A 21,927-nucleotide genomic window follows, 5' to 3' on the forward strand; every position below is an offset into this window, starting at 1 on the left:
CGACGAGGCTGCGGCTTTGGCTGACTTGTCTCATATACTACAGTGTTATCATTTAAAGCTGTAGCCACAGACACGCAGCCTGACTTTCTTGTGTGATTTTAATACCAATTGAGTGTAAACTCCTTTTTACAATAATAAAATTATAATAGTTGGATTTTTATCGTTGACACGGGTCTGGTTGTACACATCTTAAGATGAAAGTTGTTTGTATATCTCGACAGCATTTTTGCGTTTCTCTAATTATTTAATAAATGTTTGAATCAAAATGGGTAACTTTTTTGGTTGTTGCATGTTTGAAAAAAAAAATGGCCGCAACGTGACAATCAATCAAGACAGTGTTTGATTCTAAAAAAAAGAGGTCAGTGAACGGGACAAACCACGCAAAAGGGGAACTTATTGACGGTCAAATCTCGAATTGATAAAAAACTTGCCGGAGAAGTGCCTATTCAACTAAACCTTCGATTGCTAGTGTACACATATATAGGAAGCAATACAATAGATAATGTGTAGTTACTTCAATGATAAAAAAAGGAGTTGATGAAATAAACACATGCCGGCCCTTTGGCCTACAATGGGGAAGCAAAACTCAGTTTCCTGTCTGTTTTATATCCCTTTAGTTTGGAGGAAAATTTCGAGGAAATGTTACAGATCAGTTGTTAAGTATAGTATAAGTGCCATTACACTTTTGAGTTTAGAATCTGATCTAGTTTTTTTTTTTTTTTTTTTTTTTTTTTGGGGGGGGGGGGTTAGGATCGTTCGTTAAACTGTTTTAAGCTGCTATAAATGCAGACATACTATTAAACTAAACTGTGAAAGTTTTATTTCAAGAGGTGATCGCGTTTTGGAGATACCGCCGAAAATCAGGAGCGCCTTAAAGACATGGGGACACTATTGGTAATTACTCAAAATAATTATAAGCACAAAACCTTACTTGGTTACGGGTATTGGGGAGAGGTTGATGGTATAAAACATTGTGAGAAACTACTACCTCTGAAGTGACGTGGTTTTCAAAAAAAAGAAGTAATTTTCCACGAGATTGATTTCATGACCTCAAGTTTGAGGTCTCGAAATCAAGCATCTGAAAGCACACAACTTCATTCATGTGACAAGGGTGTTTTTATCTTTCATAGTTATCTCGCAACTCCGACGACCAATCGAGCTCAACTTTTCACAGGTTTGTTATTTTATGCATATGTTGAGATACACCAAGTGAGAAGACTGGTCTTTGACAATTACCGATAGTGTCTAGAGTCTTTAATTAGGTCCACAAGTGAGAATAGTCCCTAATTAGAATACAACATCTTATAAATGTTACTGACAGTAAAGCTTCTCTGGTTCGACTTGGGGGGGAATGCAAACTGATTGCTTGTAAAATTGCCACTTTTCTTCGAAATGAAATGCTTCTTAAACCCTATTTATGTTATCAAAAGGTGTTGTAGGCTTCTTACCAGACGTTTTTATATACATTAACTTTTAGCGTGATGACCAAGCATACGATTCCCTTTAACCTAGTTGCTTAATTTAAGTTTCACTCATTCGTAGAAGTCCAACTTGTACTCTACAATTAAAACAAACGATAACATCGGAGGGTTTTCAAACAGACAAGGCCTCAGCTTTCCCCCGATCTCTGTGGTTTGTAATTCACTTAAAACTGTCCCGACTTTTTCCCTCCTGCACTCTCAGTTTCACACATGTTTTCATGGGCAGAAGTAGCGCTGCACAGGAGACCACTGCGCATATTATATGACGTCACTGTTAAGTTTTGGCGGGAGATTGAGAAATGTGTAGGGGTAGGTTATATGTGCCACTCTGACGACATAGGGCCCCGCGTGGATTGAAGCATTTACCTACGAAAAAATGGCTTGTTATTACAACTTCTACAACTTTTGGCAGGATTATAAACTCATAACAAATTGTGTATGATCTCTGGCCTGTGTTGTTGTATCGTGCAATTTTGCCGCCAAAATCGGCTCTAAGGTATGTTTACTATCGCCCATAAATACAGTTTCCATATTTTAAGAGTCAATAATAATACACAACAGGGGAAATATGTAATTGACTTTAATCACAAATTTGGCATCGTTATCATGTTTACTTGATCTAGTAGTGTCAACACTCACTGGTAATCGGATTAGAGTGGCATAGAGGATGTAGGTGAATGTATTGGTGGTTGGCTGGTGAGCGTGTAGAGAGTCGTGGTTCGTGCTCATGAGAACTCTGTGTGGGAAATTTACAGCGTATAATGGTCATGGAACCTGGGCTTCAGTTTGTTGATTGTTTCTTGTTTGTGTGTCTGTTGTGGGAATTCAAATCTTATTGGATGACAAACTGGTATTACTAATGAGTGCGTAATGAAAAGGATGCAAAAAAATGGAGTCACGGGTAAACATACCATTTATGAACATGCTGTGTCAGTTAATGTTTAGACAATGCATATCTTTCCCTACATATTACGTTTAAACCGCAAAACATATGCATGACCACAAGAAACTTCTGTCCCCAATAATTGCACAGTGTTTATGACCACAATCCTATGATGAAGAAACCCTACACATTATCACCTTCACTACATTTCCATGTACATAGTCTTGTTTATTGAAAATTATAACATCATGTAACAGCGCCCTCCAGAGAGAGTAGTTTCTTAATTCGCAAGGTTAAAGTTGATGCAATGGGGGAGATAATGATGCTATCGCAGCAAACCATCTGGGAGTAGTCTAGGGACGAGACCGTTTTATTTGGATGTTTATTTGCAATTACTATAGTTGGGTCACCCACTATTACCGCCGGGTAAACTTCCAATGGGACACTGACGGCTTTGCACTGTTTTTGATTCGGCTGGATTACTATCAGATTTACCCAGACCACATAGTATTATAGTACTGTGTCTGTCACACACCTCACAATGGCGTCAACTATACAAAATACAGCAAAAAGTACACATCCAAAGTCCAAAGAAAATGGGAATAATGTGTTCTAATTAATTTACTAATTTAAAAAAAATGTTTTTAAACTTTTGTAATGACTCTGTAAATGTAGCTTCGGATTATGAAGATGGTCAATTATAATCAAATTCATAAATTCAAAATTCAATGATAATTTCAACTTTGTTTTCATGAAAACCTATTTTCAAAATGCTTAATACCAGGATACTTCAATAAAAGGCAAGTTAATATTAATTCATTTTTGGAACACTAGAAATCAAAATAAAGGCCAAGGGCGCAGCAATCTATACCCAGTCATTAATCTATTCCAAACAGACACTATTTACAGAAGAAAATCAGTTGAGCAGAATCTGATTTTCACTGAATGTCACACACTATACCCGCATACCAGCCAGCTGCATGTATTCAAAGGTTCGATGTTTTTTTCATTTCTTGAAAACTGCATACTGCAACCATGGGACAAAGTTGTTCCAGTCTAGCGAGGCTATTTGACTGGAAAACAATTTCAATATTCACCCAGAACAATGTTCAACAATCTTTGAACAATGTTCAAAAATCTCATTTCTTCGCAATTGTATACCTCAATTAATGAACAGAGTTAATTCCATTCTGATCACTCTATTATTTCACCGAAAAGTATAAAATTTCCACAAACTTTTGTGCATGAACATTTCAATATCCTCTCATTAGAATATCTTACTTTAATAACGACAATGGACATGTTTGGTAAAATGTCAAAGACCAGTATTCTCACTTCATGTATCCCAAAGTATGCATACAATACAAAATCTGGGGACATTTTGGCTCAATTGATAATCAAAGTTGCAAGAAAATTATGACAGAACAAACACCCCATTTAAACAAAATGTGTTTGCTTTCAGTTTGCCGAGGAAGGCTTCAGGCCTTAGGTCTTTCTCAGTTTCAAATAATTGTTTTAGTGGGAAAATACACCTTTCTTAAAAACTACGTCACTTCAAAGGGAGCCGTTATTCGCAATGTTGTATACTATCAACAGCTCTCTGTTGCTCGTACTATCTAAGTGTTATGCTAACTGCAATGTGCAGTGCCTTCAAATTATGGTTTAAATTTAACACATTTCTTCGCATTCTTTAGAGAGAACAAATTACCATTAGTCATTTTCTTCGAAGTCTCGCCCGCCTCAACATTATTATGCATACGTATATCTCGCGCACAAATCAATCTCGCGTGAATTCATTTGTCTTCGTCTTCATTCCCACCATAAATCAATGAACTGATTTTTTTCCTCTCGTCTGCTATAAAAAAAAAAAAAAAAAAAAAAAAAAAAATAGAAACAAAATTACAGAATCTTCTCTGACAAGTTTTGTTACTTTTAAAGCAAGACCCATCGAGGTGAAGAATGTTGATGCCTTGATCTCCCATCTACTATGGAGAGAAAATATCATGATTAATCTGTTTGACGGGATGGTCTGTCATTACTGTAAACAATTAGACTCAAGTTTATACTGGCGAATGACAACTCCAGAGTCGGGGTGGAGAGCGAATTGTGCCGTCACCACCCCTGCGAATTTCTCCCCGCCATAATTTTAACGGACGAGCCATGATGATTTTTTTTTCTTTTTGGTTTGGGGTTTGTTTGGGCATGGGGGAGGACGTCTGCAGTGACCCGAACCCTAACTCAGATGATTAATGAAAAACTAGTGGGAGGTAAACAGTAAACAGGGATTGGGGTGGGGGCGCTTTCAACGAGAGGTTGGTATACACATACACCATGGGATTGGGATGGAGCACTCGAAGATGCACGAATTTGGGTCATCCCCTACCCCCCCCCCCCCTCCAATATACAAACGCACCCAGCTGTGTTGCAGTCACCCTGTGGACATACCTTTGCAATGTACATTTAAGGATATTAATCTTATTTCTCAACACGTGTGGACATTTGTAAGTCCACACTGGCCTTCATTAGTTCGCAGAATCACACTTCGTATGTATAGTTAATACACCCGCACACAGTCACTGTGTGGACATCGTTTGTTATGCACACTGAAAATAACAATGTGTGGACCCATGATGTGTAGACTCCTGTAAATCCACAAAGTGTTTCAAGTCCAATATATGGACGTCTTTGGTTATCAGGTCCACACTTCGTATGTTAGTGTCAAAACACTGTGTGGACGTGTGCCACATAGTGTTCCAAAACACTGCCTCATGGTGTCGGGTGACATAATAATACAAAAATGTTCTTAAAACCTCATTTTAAAAACAACGTCATAATATTATGTTTATTTTACAGATGCAGACTGTCGTGCACCTATCTCAGCATCAAGCTACGATAAAATCAGCGTTTCATCCTCAGCAGCGAGAAAAGGTAAAAACCTAAGGATGTTAGGAAATACACCTCGTATCGAACACGTTCAAAATTTGTTGCCCGTTCAGTCTCTAACGAAATAGATTCAAGCATTTTAAAGGCAGTGGACACTATGTAATTATCAGCATAAAACCTTTCTTGGTAATGAGTAATTGGGAGAGGTTGATAGTATAAAACATTGTGAGAAACGGCTCCCTCTGAAATGACATAGTTTTCGAGAAAGAAGTAATTTTCCAAGAATTTGATTTCGAGATCTCAGATTTAGAATTTGAGGTCTCGAAATCAAGCATCTGAAAGCACACAACTTCATGTGACAAGGTTTTTTTTCTTTCATATAGTTCTCTCGCAACTCCGACGATCAATCGAGCTCAAATTGTCACAGGTTTGTTATTTCATGCATACTTATGTTGAGATGCACCACAGAGTGGTCTTGACAATAACCAAAGGTGTCCAGTGTCTTCAATGCAAAACGTAGGCCAGGTCGTTCTATACTCCTTTCTTGTATACCTTTTCCAGCCACCTAAAAAGCATTATGGGCATATATGGCATTTACATGTTGCATCTACAGCTATAACATTAAAATGAAAAGAGTTTAAGTATTCTATTGAATATATACCCTTTTTTTAAACAAGTTATAATTTTCATTGTTTGCAGGTCGCGGTTCTTCTGTATTTTTCTGTAATTTTTGTAGTCAACAGTTCTGTTATTTTTCTCTCTTGACTTTCAAAAGCGTTTTGAGACTTCACTGTAAATTTGCGCTAAAATAAATGTTTATTAATATAGGTTTTCTCGGTCAAATTCGGCAAATGAGCAGTCATGCCATCAAATTAAAGCTGTTTTGCCTCTCCAGTTGTTACTGGGTTTCAAATTCAGAATTCGGCCATTCAATTTCGTTTTGGGTTATGTCAAATTCCTTTAGCACTCTGTTCAATTTAGCGTATCGTCATTCTTTTTCGTGACACACGAGCCTAAAGAAGCGTCTGCGAATTTGAATGCTGCTTTGATGAATTGTTAAATTGAATTATTGTTTTGTAAATTCGAATGACGCAACATTGCATTTGACTAGTCACAAAACGAAATCGAATGACTATTTTGAGTAGCATTCGGTTTTGCGCGAAATAGAATAGTTGGTAGTTAAATTGGCTGCATATTTTCCGAAATTGACCGAGAAAACCTATAGTAAGAATATTATTTTTCAGTTTCATTTGCTTCTTCTTGGGGGTTTTTCTGTTCCTATCGTGATAAAAGGAGGAAAATGTTGGGGAAAAAAACAACAACCATCTTTGGAAAGTTGTATTCCTGAAAGTAGTGCGCAACCAATTTAGCCTTGCTCCTGTATACCAACAGAACCCGCATAGGAGTTGCCCGGATGTACGCCAACGAAAAACAAAATGGCCGCTCCCATGAACACAAGGTTCTTGGTTCTCAAGTTGGGGCATTATCATTGACCCCGAAATTATACACCCACCTAGAAACACAGTTTATATTCTTTTGATAATATAAAAACACTCCAAATTCTGTCGTATTTGTTTACCCTGGACAGATCATTTAGCAAGTTTTCTCCCAGTGGAGAATTTTTAAACAAAGTTCAACATGTCAAATGTGGTGGGTGGAGGTGTCGGGTGGTTTTGGGTTGTCTTTTATAACGAGTGTTTGTTTTTGTTTAAGTGAAAAATCTCTATTTGTAAACGGTTTTGTGATCCAGTGCTTCTCTCGTGTGAACAAAAAAAAAAGTCAAGACACGAATGTCATGTCGGAACTAGCTCGTCCAACAAATGAGTAAACATCCTTCTTTTCCTGTTGCACGATGCATTCAATTAAGCAGTGTTTTCTCGCCATGCGGGTTTTCCGCCCCGTACTCAGTCTGAAAACTAAGGAGACGCATAAAGTACTGGGTTCGCTGAGCCGCTAAGTTTCCTTCCTGGTCGATCGAAGTGATTAAAGCATCCTAATTTAGGACTTTACCAGCTCTATCCCCGCAGCTAAACTCTATAAGGGGTTGAGGGAAATCCTACTATCAGTTGGGTTTCTGAGTATAAGCAGTGAATTTCTTGGCTCGTACATGCTGTATGTATCTACTACAACATCATTCTGATTCCATGAGTGGCCGGCTCACGTGATCCCTAAACCTACCCCGAAATTAAATTCATGCGCGAATAACTAGCTTAGTTCGCTTTACTGCGCACAATGGGGCCCACGGTCGGGCTAGCTAGATAGCTGGAGCGCGCGCCAGGAACGGCCTTTAGTGCATTTAATTCAAAATGATTAGGGCTATGTGGTAGGCTCAGTGGGCAGGCTTTAAACCAGTTCGTCCCGAATTAATGAAATAGTAGATGCTGTAATTCAATTTGTCAATCCTAAAGGAGAAAATTATATTTATCGATCTGTGAACGCATTAATCTTTATTGGCATGGCTGTTTCTCTCTCCTCGTAGTGATGCGATACAGGTTGACGGCAGAGCGAGAGGAGGAGAGACGGGGAGGGAAAGATATAGAACAAAATATTTCCCCCCTGCTTTATTTTTTCCGCCTGACAGCACTTAAAAAATCTGCAATATCAAAGTGGTATGCGTGTGTGTGGTTGCTAGCTGCGCGCGTGTGTGTCGAACGGGGGTAGGAGAGGGAGGCTGGAGATCCGGAAGGCGGGCGGGGGGGGGGTAGGAGACAAAAAATGGTGGGAAAAACATAGCGCGGAGGGCTTCGCACCCAGAGTACCGGGATCGCAAAATGATGATTTTGAAGGGACACCGCGCGTGGGATTTACCGGGTTGAGGCAAGACCGGGTCGATTGGGCATATCGATTTAAACCAGGCCACGGGAGGCGATCGCTGCCTCACTCTAAAAGCACGTCTGGGGCAGGCGACGCCAGCCTTAAACCCGATCGGAGGTCGCTACAACAACTTCGGAAGCGCGAAACCTAGACATAGGGTCGTGGCTATTAGAGCCCTTTTTATAATTGTCAGCACTCTCGTTTTTGGATATGATGGTGATTGTATGGCATGGATTTTAGGGGGAGTGTTGTCTTCCGTAATGACTATGCATGTTTTCAATACTTATAATGTGTATACATTATCCCCTAAGAGTTTGTATGCATAAGTAATAGGGCTAGATCGTGAGCGGTTTAAAGTCTCAATTGAGGACTATCTAGTACCGAGTGGGTTAACCGAAACATAAGCCAGGTTTTTATGACGCGTCTCTTTAAGAGAGTACGACCATTAGCCCAATTGCATAGCTGTTTAAGCACAAAACGTACATAAGCACAAGAACATTATTCACAAAAAGCCAAACCATTGGCCCAATTGCATGAAGGTGCCCAAATAAGCACACACAATGCTTAGTACAATAAAATAACCACTCGAAATACCATTTCACATGCACTTTTTGTGACTAGTGATTTTTTTGCTCAGCGGGAAAGTGTTTATAAACATGTTCTGCCTCAGCAGCTCTATGAAATGGGGCCGTGATATTAATTATTATTACGATCGGCCAGTAAAGCGCATACAACTAACTGCATTTAAAGGCAGTAGACACTATTGGTAATTTTCAAAGACTAGTCTTCACAGTTCGTGTATCTCAACATATGCATAAAATAACTAACCTGTGAAATTTTTAGCTCAATCGGTCATCAAAGTTGCGAAATAATAATAAAAGAAAAAACGCCCTTGTCACACGAAGTTGTGTGCGCCATGGTTGATTTCGAGACCTCAAGTTCTAAATCTGAGGTCTCGAAATCAAATTCGTGAAAAATTACTGCTTTTTTTGAAAACTATGGCACTTCAGAGGGAGCCGTTTCTCACAATGTTGTATACCATCGACCTCTCCCCATTACTCATCACCACGAAAGGTTTTATGCTAATAATTATTTTGAGTAATTACCAATAGTGTCCACTGCCTTTAAACAAAGGCAGTAAAAGGGCACAAGGGGACACGGGGACAAGACTTCTACATAACACCAAACACCATTGCACTATTAGACCAACTCGTCTGCCACATCACAACAAAAATATTGCTGAACATTTTTTTGTGACTGCCAAAATTCATCAAAAGAGATACGTTTTAGATAGACACCCGTATAATAAAATAATTAGAATGTAAGGGTCATGTTGCATCATGCGACAGACTGCTTGGCTTTATAAGGTGCGTTCGTTTCGGTGTGAGGCGTTTTTTTGTCCACGACGAACGTGGGTAATTATTTGTACACGTTCGTCCTGGGAAAAAACCCAGCCAAACACCGGGGTCGACCCGGGGAGGCTAATCGAACGCACCCATAATACGATCACAAACCATCGGTTTCTAAGACTGGTTTCGGCCTCGTCGTACTATTGAAATGATATACTATTTGGATTGTACTCAACCATGATATACTCATCTACTTGGTGCCTGAAGCAAATGCAAACATAGACACGACTCCAGACTGATTCGGGGGGGGGGGGGCAGTGATTATCGTCAAATAAATATGTTAGTAATTTTTAGTAAAGCATGGATTCAGATCAAGATAATACCTAACATGGGCCCTGACAGCAAATAATAGGGTACAATCTGTTTTGATTAGCATTATTATTATTTGTGTGTGTTGTTGATCAACATGCCCACCTTGGAAATTGCAAACAGTATCGTGCAATATTTGTAAAACTAATGGTTTTTTAAGTATTATTCCGTATTGTTAAAATGTAGTCATTACCGTTATAGTTAATCTACTAGTTAAGTGGTAATTTTACCGCAGATATAAACTCAGACTTCTGCTGTACATAAACACAGTACTCGAGTAGCCATTGCGCAGCTTAAAGGAACATGTTACCTTGGATCGGACGAGTTGGTCTATATAAGCATTTGTAACCGTTTGTTATAAATGCATATGGTTAGAGATATGTTGTAAAAGTAGAATACAATGATCCACACAAACATGCCTCGAAATTGCACGGTTTTCCTTTTACCTCGTCGACTAAACACGGGCGGCCATTTATGGGAGTCAAATTTTTGACTCCCATAAAATAATGGCCGACCGTGTTAGTTCGCACAGAAAAAGGAAAACCACGCAATTTCGAAGCAAATTTGTGTAGATCATTGTATTCTACTTTTGAAAACTCTTTCCAATCATACGCATTTTATAACAAACGGTTACAAACACTTTATAAAGACCAACTCGTCCAATCCAAGGTGACGTGTTCCTTTAAGTATTTGATTTAAGAAACACGAATTAAGCCTAAAAAATGCATGGCATGAAACAAAACGGGCAAAAAGCAAAGTGACGAAATAAGGCATTAATCTACCTCGCTATAACATGAGCGTCATAACCTAAAATGGAGTTAACAAGATGACTGAAATTTAGCAAGAATGACTACCCAAAAGCATCCTATTAATCGTGGGTCAGATTGTTGTCTCAGAACCTAGAAATATAGTTAACAAGATGACTGAAATTTAGCAAGAATGACTATCAAAAGCACCCTATTAATCGTGGGTCAGATTGTTGTCTCAGAACCTAGAAATATAGTTAACAAGATGACTGGAATTTAGCAAGAATGACTACCAAAAGCACCCTATTAATCGTGGGTCAGATTTTTGTCTCAGAACCTAGAAATACAGTTAACAAGTTGACTGGAATTTAGCAAGAATGACTACCAAAAGCACCCTATTAATCGTGGGTCAGATTTGTGTCTCCCAAAAATGGCAGACAGTGTTTTAGAGGTCGCGACGTAAAAGGAAAACCGTGACATTTTGAGTATCCTGTGTGTGGATTACTGTATTCTACTTTGAAAACATCTTTCTAACCATATGCATTTTATAACAAACGGTTAAAAGCGCTTTTCAAAGACCAACTCGTCCGATTTAAGGCAACGTGTTCCTTTAAGCTCCTATATACTACTGCCAAACTAGCCATCCCGTCGCACGCAATTGGATGATGTTGTAAAATGCACGCAATTTCTTGGCTATATCTTGATGCAAAGCTGAATTAACAAATACAAAGAAAGTAGGTAGCTGCTAATAATGTGTGAGTTCCCCTCTATAGGAAGAGCGAGGAGCATGGCAAATCGGAAGGAGTAAATGAAGCGGCAGTTTGGACGCGTATAACGGTCGGCTCAATGGTGGCTGTAGCTAGTGCCTTATTAGTTATCGGACACACAACAAGAAAAGATTGCAGAGAAGCCTCGGTGAATACAGTAGCTCCCCAAGGCTCCTTACGGCGGTCAAAACCCATCTTTAATCGGCGTGCATTGACGGGGAATACCGCTCAATTCAACGGCTTTTTTTTATTAATATAAAAAACAGAATCTCAGGCATCAACGGGTGATATGAAATCATCCGGTGCTGAGACCTTCGCTCGTGAGTTTGATTTCTTAATCAAAGTTTAGGAAATAATAATTTGGATCGCTGGCACACTGTTACAGATAACATACACATTAAACCTACACCGTATTCTAATAATGAAAAAAAAAATGGATCGATAAAAGGTCTGTATTTTAATACTGAGTCGGCAGACCAAATAATAAACATCAGAAGCAGGCTAAAGATCAGTGACATTTAATTGCGAGCCCCGCGAATGTGTCAGACTTGACGCGTATATCTTCATTCCGCTCAGTGTGAACCGGGCCGATTCACTTTTTCGCGCCAAATCAACGCCTTTGAAATCAGCGTTTATCGTCTGCTCCCACACACCGCGGCGGGATCTCTCGCGCGCACACCGGGGGACCCAGGTTTTTTTCCCCCTTCTTTTTCTCAAGTCCTTGGGGATGGCGTGTGAATATTGCCACGTGAGCCGGTGAATAAGATTAGACAGTAACATGGAATCAATAGACAGGCAGACCACCCCCCCCCCCCCCCCCCCCCCCATCCTTACCAATCCAACAAGGAGTTTTGTTTCTCTTCTTGCGAATCCGTCCTGATAAGGTCAAGGGCACACAACAAGATCTACTGTTTAGAGCTCTCTTAAAAAAAAAAATCTCCGCCAAAATCGGTTCAAAGAAAATTGCAGATTTGGTTTATACGATACCCTTAATTAATCAACGGCGGTTTAAAAGTCGGCGGCAAGTTATATTCCTCGGTGACGCAGGAGTTAATGTCTCCAATATGTGTAAATAAGCCGCTAGATGAGCTAAGAGGATTGTGGCCAACTCCTCCTCTCTCCTCACGACGGGAGAATGACAAGAGTCTGTCTGGCTCGTTATTCTCCATGGCAACACATCTCAAACAAAAACACCCTCTACTCTTTCTTCAATTGCAATTTCATTAGTCGCTGTGCGATTAATTAAAAAGCCATTCAAAATCAGACCCATATATCCCTTTAGTCTTTATATGCATCCCTTTCACAGCAAGACTAGAATTAGAGGACTTTTGGAAAACCACAAAGAGTTCATTCATTTGTGAACTTCAAGCGATCTGGCGATAATCTGAAAGTCTTATTACTCTCGCCTACACACAAGCCCAATTAATACTTTAAACCTACCGTCCGAATCATTGAAACATTACTTTCCTCGAAAAACACAGCTTCGCCTCAAAACCTATAGTTTATTTTATTGCTGTACTGGTCGTGTTCCCAACATCGAGGACACTTCTCACAAATCATAGTAAATTTGAATTGGCAGTAATTATAAGAGTAGCTGCCAAAAGCGTATCCCCTCTCTTTGATTTAAAACTAGTTTGTGAGATGGTACTGACCGGACCTTCTCCAAAGGCACAAACAAGCAAAAGCAAAATAATGTCCGTTTGTTTTTGTAAAAACGAAAAAAAAAAAAAAAAAAAAAAGGGGGGGGGCATTTTAAGCCAAACTTCGTGTTCCAGAAAGGATCTTTATTATACCTGTTCTTCACTTAAAGGGATAATTATACCTTCGATTGTTTTAATCATACAAAATAGATATTGTATACAATAAAACTAACATGTGAAAATGTCATTTGAAAAGGTGGTAGCGTTTTTTTGAGATATTTCCGAAAATCCGGAGCGAGTATGTCCACACAGGAAAAATACTCTCAAAACGGAATACACAAGCTGTAATTACAATTACATAACCACATTACTGCGAAGGTAATGTTGTTAAAAAAAAAAAAAAAAAAAGAAGAAGCTTTATACTTAATCGAAAGCTATACATAGATAAAGGCTTCTAACCCAAAGTGTATAACTTCCATCCATTTTAGAAGCAATAACCAAACGTGTACCTTCCCTGTATAGTTGAACACCAAGCTAAGGTATCGCGATCGTTAAGGCACGTTAGACAGGGTCACTCCAATCATCAATGCCGAATTGTGTCATTAGGTTAAACAATTTTATTAATCACCCAATCCAATACCGTGGGGAACCCAAATCCTATCCACCCATGGTTGGTATGTCACCCTTACCCCTGGTCCCATGTCGACAGTCCCCTCCCACTAAAGATATAGGTAATTCTACGGGATACAGGTCTGTACGGGGAATTTAACAAAAGACGCTTAACATTGCCCCTCTCTCTGCCTTGTGCAAAAAAAAAAAAAAAAAAAAACTTTTAATCAAATTGGCTTCTAAGACAGATCCATTCTGTGCCGTTGAATCTTAATTTTCTCCCCGTATAATCTGGCGCCATGCCTGGCATCAAGCTCTCTCACTGCATTTAACGCATTCAAAAGAATCTTTACAGGCATAAGGGAAAGGCTGTGGCAGTTTGTATGCGGTGACTTAGGGTGCCGTAAATCGCGGGAAATCGCGGGAGATTGCGGGGGATTTGATCCGGAAACGTGTATGTATCACCCTTTATTGCGTTTTGGTAAAGTCGTCAATGATTGGATATTTTAAGACAATTTCCATTTGACTAATAAGGGAAACCACCTATGAGTTGATGGGATTGAAGTGCATTGGCGGGCTCTACCTTATTTTGTGCGATCTAACTGTTACGTGCGGCGGTATGTTATAATAAAACAAAATAAAACACTGAGAAAAACATGCGTGCGTTGCCAATGTGTGATATTTTGTTTGTATTGCAACAAAAAAAGCAGTTAAAAGTAACCAGAAGGTTCTTGCACTAAAAGGGAAACAGAGTAAAGTTATGTCATAGGGATTAAAATATCCCCAAATCAATAACAACAATAAATAACATTACAGCGCATAACGTACCAGCAACTCAATGTGCTTTAAAACAATAGGAGTCAAGAATGTATATTTGACTTGCGGTAACACCATGTGTGTATCTACTTGCCAGGTATGAGTGGTTCTTAGGGAAATGTCTTGCTTTGTTCTACTGCCGCGGAGTAGATAATCGGAGGTTCGGGAGACTTCTCAGTTCTGAAAAGAACTGTCCTGCTTTTATAACTATTACCAGGGCGGATGGTATAGAAATTAGACTGGACTACTACTTTAGCTTATAGGATCGTAATAACTGTACTGCCGCGGAGTCAGTTCTGAAATGGTCTCAACGTTTCGACTAGCTTGCTCTAGTCATCGTCAGGAGACAGTCAAGAAAGCTTAAATATAAAGGCCCACATTGCTATGCTATAAAATTATACAACAGGAATCTTACAATAAACACACAAAGAAACATTTGTTTTTAGCCAGACAGCTGCGACCGTTAAATATGGATAAATAAAGCATGTAAGGTGCTAACAAAAACTGGTCTGACTTGACCATGACTTGTACACGAAAACACTGACATTGCTTAGGGATGGTGTCTAATTTTCACCTGGGTTCACATCATGTCAGGATTCTTATCATGTAGCATGACAAGTTAATTGAGGCGCACACGGTCAACCTTCTAATCAGATTGGACAAAATAAATGGATGCACATCACCCTCAAACCTTTTCGTTTTTTAATTCGAAATTGACTGTAACATAATTTCCCTTCCTTTTTTTAATTCCATCCCCCATTTTACGGACAAACCACAAGACCGCAAGTCCATTGCCCTCTGTGATCGGTAGGGGACCTTGTGTTAGCTGAGCACCCTGGGGGTATCCACGCCGGACATGGAAGGTGATTTCTTAAACCCCCTAAAAGAAGAAAGATCCTAGCCTCGGGGAGGTCTAAACAGCCCATCCAGGAAAAGCCTCCATCTCAGTACGGTTAAATCCTTCGTCTTAGCCCGAGCATTAACGTCATTAGCTCTCCACCCTCCCCCCTCTCACCCTCCTGATGAGCCAATATGCCTCCTGGCAAACGTGCCCACGCCACGGTATGACCAGCCACGGTATTAGAGTCGAGTTGACCCGATGATCGGAGAGAGGGCGTGGTTCATTTGGATAATCGGCCCACTTCGGACCAGTGATGCCAGAGGGCTCCAGCCTGTTGTGTTCTTTTCGTCCCTTATCAGTTTGAGATCGAACTGGACGCGCAATGGAGCATTGAGGGATAGGTTTATCGTGACACGGTAACATGAGAACAAGTGAAAACTACAAGTACATTTCCGGTGGCAACTGTTGTACAATTGTACTTCCAAACGGTTTCGGACACTTTTTTTTTTTTTTTTTTTTTTGTCCTTCAATGGAAATGTCAGCCTTAAAGGCAGTGGACACCTTTTGTAATCGTCAAAAACAGTAAGTTTTCTCCCAACACATGCATAACATAACAAATCTGTGAAAAGGCTCAATCGGCCATCAGAGTCATGAGAAAACAGTGAAAACCCCCATTAAATGTTTTCACTGTTTTCAAACTTCTGATTTTAACTATAAGCATTTCAAGCAAAACTATTTCAAAGAAGGTTTCCCACTTTGACAATCTTTACAACATTTTTAAAAGTCATGTCCAAATTAATGTTTGATCATTTTAAAGATGTATTTTCAAACTTACAAAATGCTGAACACAGACATTTCATAAAGTTACACCAAAAGAAATACAAGCATTCGGTAGCAGCATTCAGTGATCTTGTTAATTCCATTTTCATGCATTGCTTTTGTACCAATGTCGACAATACCGGCTACGGCTTTGGCTAGGCTAAACTAGCCCTGCATTATTCATCACTGGGACAGTCACAGCCAAAGCCACAGTCACATAACTCTTGACTTCGGACAGTGCTTGAGGACCGATCATAACATCCGGATGACGTCACCACGACACTTTGACTTGTAATAGTTCGCGCGGGAAGTCTTCATGAGACATAGTTTATGACCGCCAAAATATAAAGATGATAATCTCGCATTGATAGCGATCAATGTAAATATTCATCTCTATTAAAGCCATTGGACCCTTTCGGTACAAAAAATAAATAAATAAAAGTACACAGATTTACAAATAACTTACAGGGTTTACAGAAGGTAGTGGTGAAAGACTTCTCTTGAAATATTATTCCATGAAATGCTTTACTTTTTGAGAAAACGGTAAAACATTATCAATTCTCGATATCGAGAATTACGGATTTATTTTAAACACATGTCATGACACAGCGAAACGCGCGGATACAAGGGTGGGTTTTCCCGTTATTTTCTCCCGACTCCGATGACCGATTAAGCCAAAATTTTCACAGGTTTGTTGTTTGATATAGAAGTTGTGATACACGAAGTGTGGGCCTTGGAAAATACTGTTTACCGAAAGGGTCCAATGGCTTTAAATAACTGAATAACTTGAATCTGCTTACAAAGTGTGTCTGTGAATATGTCAACGACAATAGTCTTTGTTGTTTGCATCGGGGATAAAGAATTATTCATTTTATTCAGTTGGTTTTTTCCCATATACACCGATGTTTATTAGCACTGTATATAGGGCCTATACTCAGTACTATCCCGAGCTCTGTGAAAAAGAAATCACAGGCATATTACTCGCGTGGGATTTGAACCCACGCCCTTTGCAATTATAGAGCAGTGTCTTACCAACTAGACCACTGAGATTGCCCTGTAGCTATTGAGGCAGTTCGAATCCTATGTTTTTAGTCTTTTGGTAAATGGGTATTTGTTTCGCTCGAACCCACGTAGGCCCACGCGTATACGAACTAGGCCTACTATACATACCTCCCCATAAGAAACAGTCATTGAAGGTTGAACAAACAGTGAAACCAAAGCCGTGGTTTTAGTCGTTCCTATATGCACTCAGGGCCGATGTAAAAACGATATGCAAAAGCACGCTTTTTTTATCCAGCGATACAGTGAACTAATTCTAGTTTTAAAAAAGACATGCAGACAAAGACCTGTGATTGGCTAAAAGGATGCGCATTCGCCGATTCTACATGTATATTGTATTACTCTTGTTGAGCATTCAGTGCGGGCCTGTTTGTCGCTTAAAACGAGTCATGTGTATAGGAGTCGTTGTCGTCAACGTTATGTGTGTCGGTGTCGCTGTCGTTGACGTGCCAAAATGACATTCTCGTCTCCAGCCCACTCGGTCGCTTGCAAGTGACTCTGTACCGCCTACTTCTCTTTTTAATTCTGTGTACGCTCTATTTGATAGGCTGGCTGCGTCACGTGATACTTAATAATGTTCAACAGTGTGGGCTCACGCAAGTGTTCTTGCGGGGTATTTTACTAAATTGAACAATGGATCCACATAAAATATGTTTTTGTTCCAACTTGGACCCCACAAAGGACTGAACTTCAGAGAAGGCAGTGAAAGCTATTGGTAATTATTCAAAATAATGTTTAGCATAAAACCTTACGTTGTGTGAAACATTGCGAGAAACGTCTCCATCAGAAGTGACGTAGTTTTCGAGAAATAAGTAATTTTCCACAAATTTGATTTCGAGACCTCAGATTTAGAATTTGAGGTCTCGAAATCAAGCATCTGAAAGCAATTAGCTTCGTGTGAGAAGGATGTTTTTTTTCTTTCATTATTATCTGGCAAATTCAACGATCGATTGAGCTCAAATTTTCACAGGTTTGCTATTATGCATATGTTGAGATACACCAACTGTGAAGGCTATAGTCTTTGAAGTAACTTAGTTTTCAAGAAAAAAACAGTGTATTTTCAACGAATTTGATTTCGAGACCTCACATTTAGAATTTGAGGTCTCAAAATCAGCATCTAAAAGCACCACAACTTCGTGTGACAAGGGTGCTGTTTCTTTCATTCGCCACTTCGACGACCAATTGAGCGCAAAATTTTCACAGGCTTGTTGTTTTTGAGATGCACCAAGTGAGAAGACTGGTCTTTGACAATTACCAGTAGTGTCCAGTGTCTATAAAACAGGGTTGCTGTTTTTTTTGCAAAACTTTTGTTAACAAGCAAAACAGATGATGCACTCATCATGTATGTTACGATAGTACAAATACATGTTGTGTTATGTTTTTCGTCTAAGGAATCATATCCGTGTATATTAGTCACTAACACTTGAGTGATATTGTTTTCACAAACATACAGTCCAAAAACATATTTATAGAGGGCTTAGTTTCAAATATTATGAGTCTAACTGTTTAACAGGTTCCCCCCTCCCCCACCTCCCCTCCTCCTGCTCAACTATAGAGTGGATGGTTCACACATAAACAGCCTGGAGATATTCAATTTCCTTCGCGTGTGGATAGTAGGTCACTGTCCTCCAGGGCTGCCCGCGCATATTATTATTCATTTCTCCCACTTTAGGCGGGAAGAGAAATTTACACACACAATAAATGGCACTCGATGATGATGATTTTTTTAATTTTTTTATTATTATTCCGCGAAGAGATAAGACAAGATCCCAAAAGAAAATTCATGGGGATCTTGACTGTGATTGGCCCCGTCTCAGCCACTTCTTTTTCCTCCCGCCCTAAAGTCCACCCTCACCAACAACGTCTCGCCGTGGATCAAAGTTGACTATCCTCTATAACATCTCATCTGGTATTCTATATATATTTTTTTCTTCATCTTTGTCTTCTTCCCGTGCTGAGATGTACTTCAGACGGATAGCATTTCTCTTGGCCGGGCCGTCGTTGCCTCTTGCCCCGGGATGGCGCAACGAGAGAGCACCCCCCTCTCTACTCACGAGAGATGAATGTCGTGTGTGGGTTTTTTTTCCTTTCTTCCTTCCTTCTTGCATTATTAAAGACGATGTACATTTCGATTGAAATAAAATGTGCTCTCTGGGAGTATCGAGTGATCACAAACTATGTAAATCGTCAACAGTCTTCGCTACTCTATTTTGTCCTCTTTTTTTTGTTTGAGAACACATTTTGAAATTATGTGTCAAGCTTAGAAAACGTCTCTCACTTCATCTTGAAAAGAGGCGCCTTGGGAGAGTGCCCTCTTAATGGGCGGAGCTATGGTTAAGGGTCTCTTTTCTTGCGATGTTAAGGGCATATGCCCGCAGTCTGAAACATTGCTTTTGAAGGAGTTCATCTTTAGAACATCCAATAAGGTTTCTTTGTAGTACACCTATTACACGGGACTCAAGATGGCATAATCGGTGGGTCAATTTTGTTGTTGATGGTAAACGTCCTTGCCATTCGTTTATTGTACAATCATTTGAAGTTATCTACTATCAGACAAACAAAATGAAACATGTTGGTTTCAGAATACTAAGTACTATCTTTTCCTTTAGCCTTAACGGGATCATTAAGCTGAGTCTATGACGGTCTTGAGACAATGATGTCCACAGTTGTTGGTTCTCCTGCTTCAACATTTTGCGCTTTTTCACAAGTAACCAGGAAGTGTTAGCTTGTTACAGTGCTTCAAGACTGAGTATACATATTGTAGTGATAATGTGATGTCGTTTGTTAAAGCCGAACAATTTTGTATGTTTGGAAATATAGAGTACATTGACGTTGGAAATGGTGGCAGCGGTGGGATACAACAACTATGTGTTAAGATAAACCTTCACAGGTATTCAGAGGAAGTTATTTGAAACGCCACTTCTAAACACACAGATGAAATACCCGGTATATAAGAGGTATTATTCATATAATTTGATGCTTCTGAACTCCATATTAACTCCCAATATACCCTTATAAGGAATTCAATAATTATCTCAGTACAAGATGAAGTTTCACAATCCATTTTATGGGTATTCTATTATGACCGTTTCACTCGCCATAACAAATTCTGTGAAACATTGTCTGCCATTCAGAAATCAAGCACAATTGGGTATCTTTGTACCGCACTCCCAATCAAAAGGAGAAGACAACAACAGCAAGAAGTGTCATTGTTCATTTGACGTCATCATCATCATGAGATTTGCCGATGGCACTTTTGCCGTGTAGCTAGTAGCCAGAAGATGCCTTTGCCTCTGACACTATCCCCCGAGGTCATACACCCAGGCAGAGAGAGGAGACAAGGACGGTCGGGGGTTGGGAGCATCGCCCGGGCATCGAACCTAAAGATGATACGTCCAAAAAAGGTGTCTGAATTGTTTCAAACTATGATACGGTGGGCGCGATTCTTGGCAAGGTAAGCTAACACCTCCTCAGAAGCGAAGAATTCACGCAACTTGATACCCCGATGGCAGTTTCTTACCTATTATGTATACAGGGCTTATATCATACAGAAAGAGCTTAATTCACACAACACACAGTATGGATTATGGATGGGGGAAGAAAACCTACATGTATTTTGTAGAGGGGCGGCCATGAAGAGGTGCGTAGAAAAAAAAATCGCTTGACAGACCTATGGAGTGTATTATACTTGCGTAATACGATCTCCTCCTTCCACCATTTATTATGCGATTCGCCTTCAATCGCATAATGCACGTTATTATATACTCGTATAGTTTAGATGTAAATATTTGGGATTTATGTTACAATTCATCCAGGATGGCGTGTTATTGAGGGCTTTCAGAACCATTTTTTTCTTTCTCCAGCCGCTTTTTATCAAACGAGGGATATCACATAATACACGCGGGCGAGTTCTGCCGCGTTGAAGAAAGGGATACCATTTTGATCTTTTTTCTCGTTGCGTTGATTAGCCTGGGAGTGCTAAAATTTAATATGTCTAAAGAGTAACAATAAAGGGGTTGTATAACTTTCCTTCCTTTTTCCTCCACAAACAATTGGACAAACGTTTCCTTAGCATGCATCATGGCGTAACCTAGAGAGAGAGAGCAGAACAAAGTGTTAAGTCCGTTTGATGCAACTGACCGCAGATGAATTTAGTTGTCCACGCACCGAGTTTGTGTGTTTTAAGCAGCACATGCATTTTTGTCGTTTCCGTAGCTCCTTAATCCACTCTTAGCCTTCCATTTTTGTTTTAACTCCGGCAAGGTTATACCCACTGTCATGCCCCCACCCCCCCCCCTCGATCCATTAGGCATTCAGACTCACTTAATAAGAAGCAGAGTAGTGTCAATCCCGCAGTCGCTTCTTTTCTTCCTCAAAGGAAGTTCCTTCATTCATACTATTTCAATTTGTATACGGTACTGACTGAGCGCCAATTTCCCGGATTGTATTTCTGAATAAAAGAGAGAGAAAGAGAGAGAGAGAGATGTTCAGTAAGCCGGTGACTAAATGGCGATCGAAAGGTCTTTAACGCCGACTGGGATGCCTCCATCCGCTTGCCTGAACTTGGCGAGATTGGCTTTATTAGCTAAGACCCTCGACTTATTATCAGCTCAAAAACTGGTTTGATTTCTTTGTGAACGGAAAGCACCAATGCTTTTTTTTTTTTTTTAATGTATGTTGCAATACGTTTGTGCAGTTCTTCATCGTGGAGATGTGTCTCCCTCCTCTGTCTACCTCCAAACTTATTTCACGATGATTGGACAGGGGGTCGTTATTCACCTTTGGCTTTTCGGATCACATAATATATATAATTGTTTAGCACAGATAATAATAAAGACAACACATATGAAC

At 39.7% G+C, this 21,927-nt stretch overlaps 1 protein-coding gene across 1 annotated transcript in view; it reads left to right on the top strand.

Moving 5' to 3' along the window:
- The window catches only part of LOC139934524 (uncharacterized), a 98,384-nt gene that overhangs the window by 65,867 nt on the left and 10,590 nt on the right, over positions 1-21,927 (top strand). Inside the window, exon 4 of the mRNA XM_071928777.1 lies at positions 5,218-5,292. Coding sequence (XP_071784878.1) covers positions 5,218-5,292 — 75 coding nt within the window. The remainder of the gene's footprint in view (positions 1-5,217; positions 5,293-21,927) is intronic.

Source organism: Asterias amurensis, chromosome 3, assembly GCF_032118995.1.
Source record: "Asterias amurensis chromosome 3, ASM3211899v1".
Lineage (NCBI taxonomy): Eukaryota > Metazoa > Echinodermata > Asteroidea > Forcipulatida > Asteriidae > Asterias > Asterias amurensis.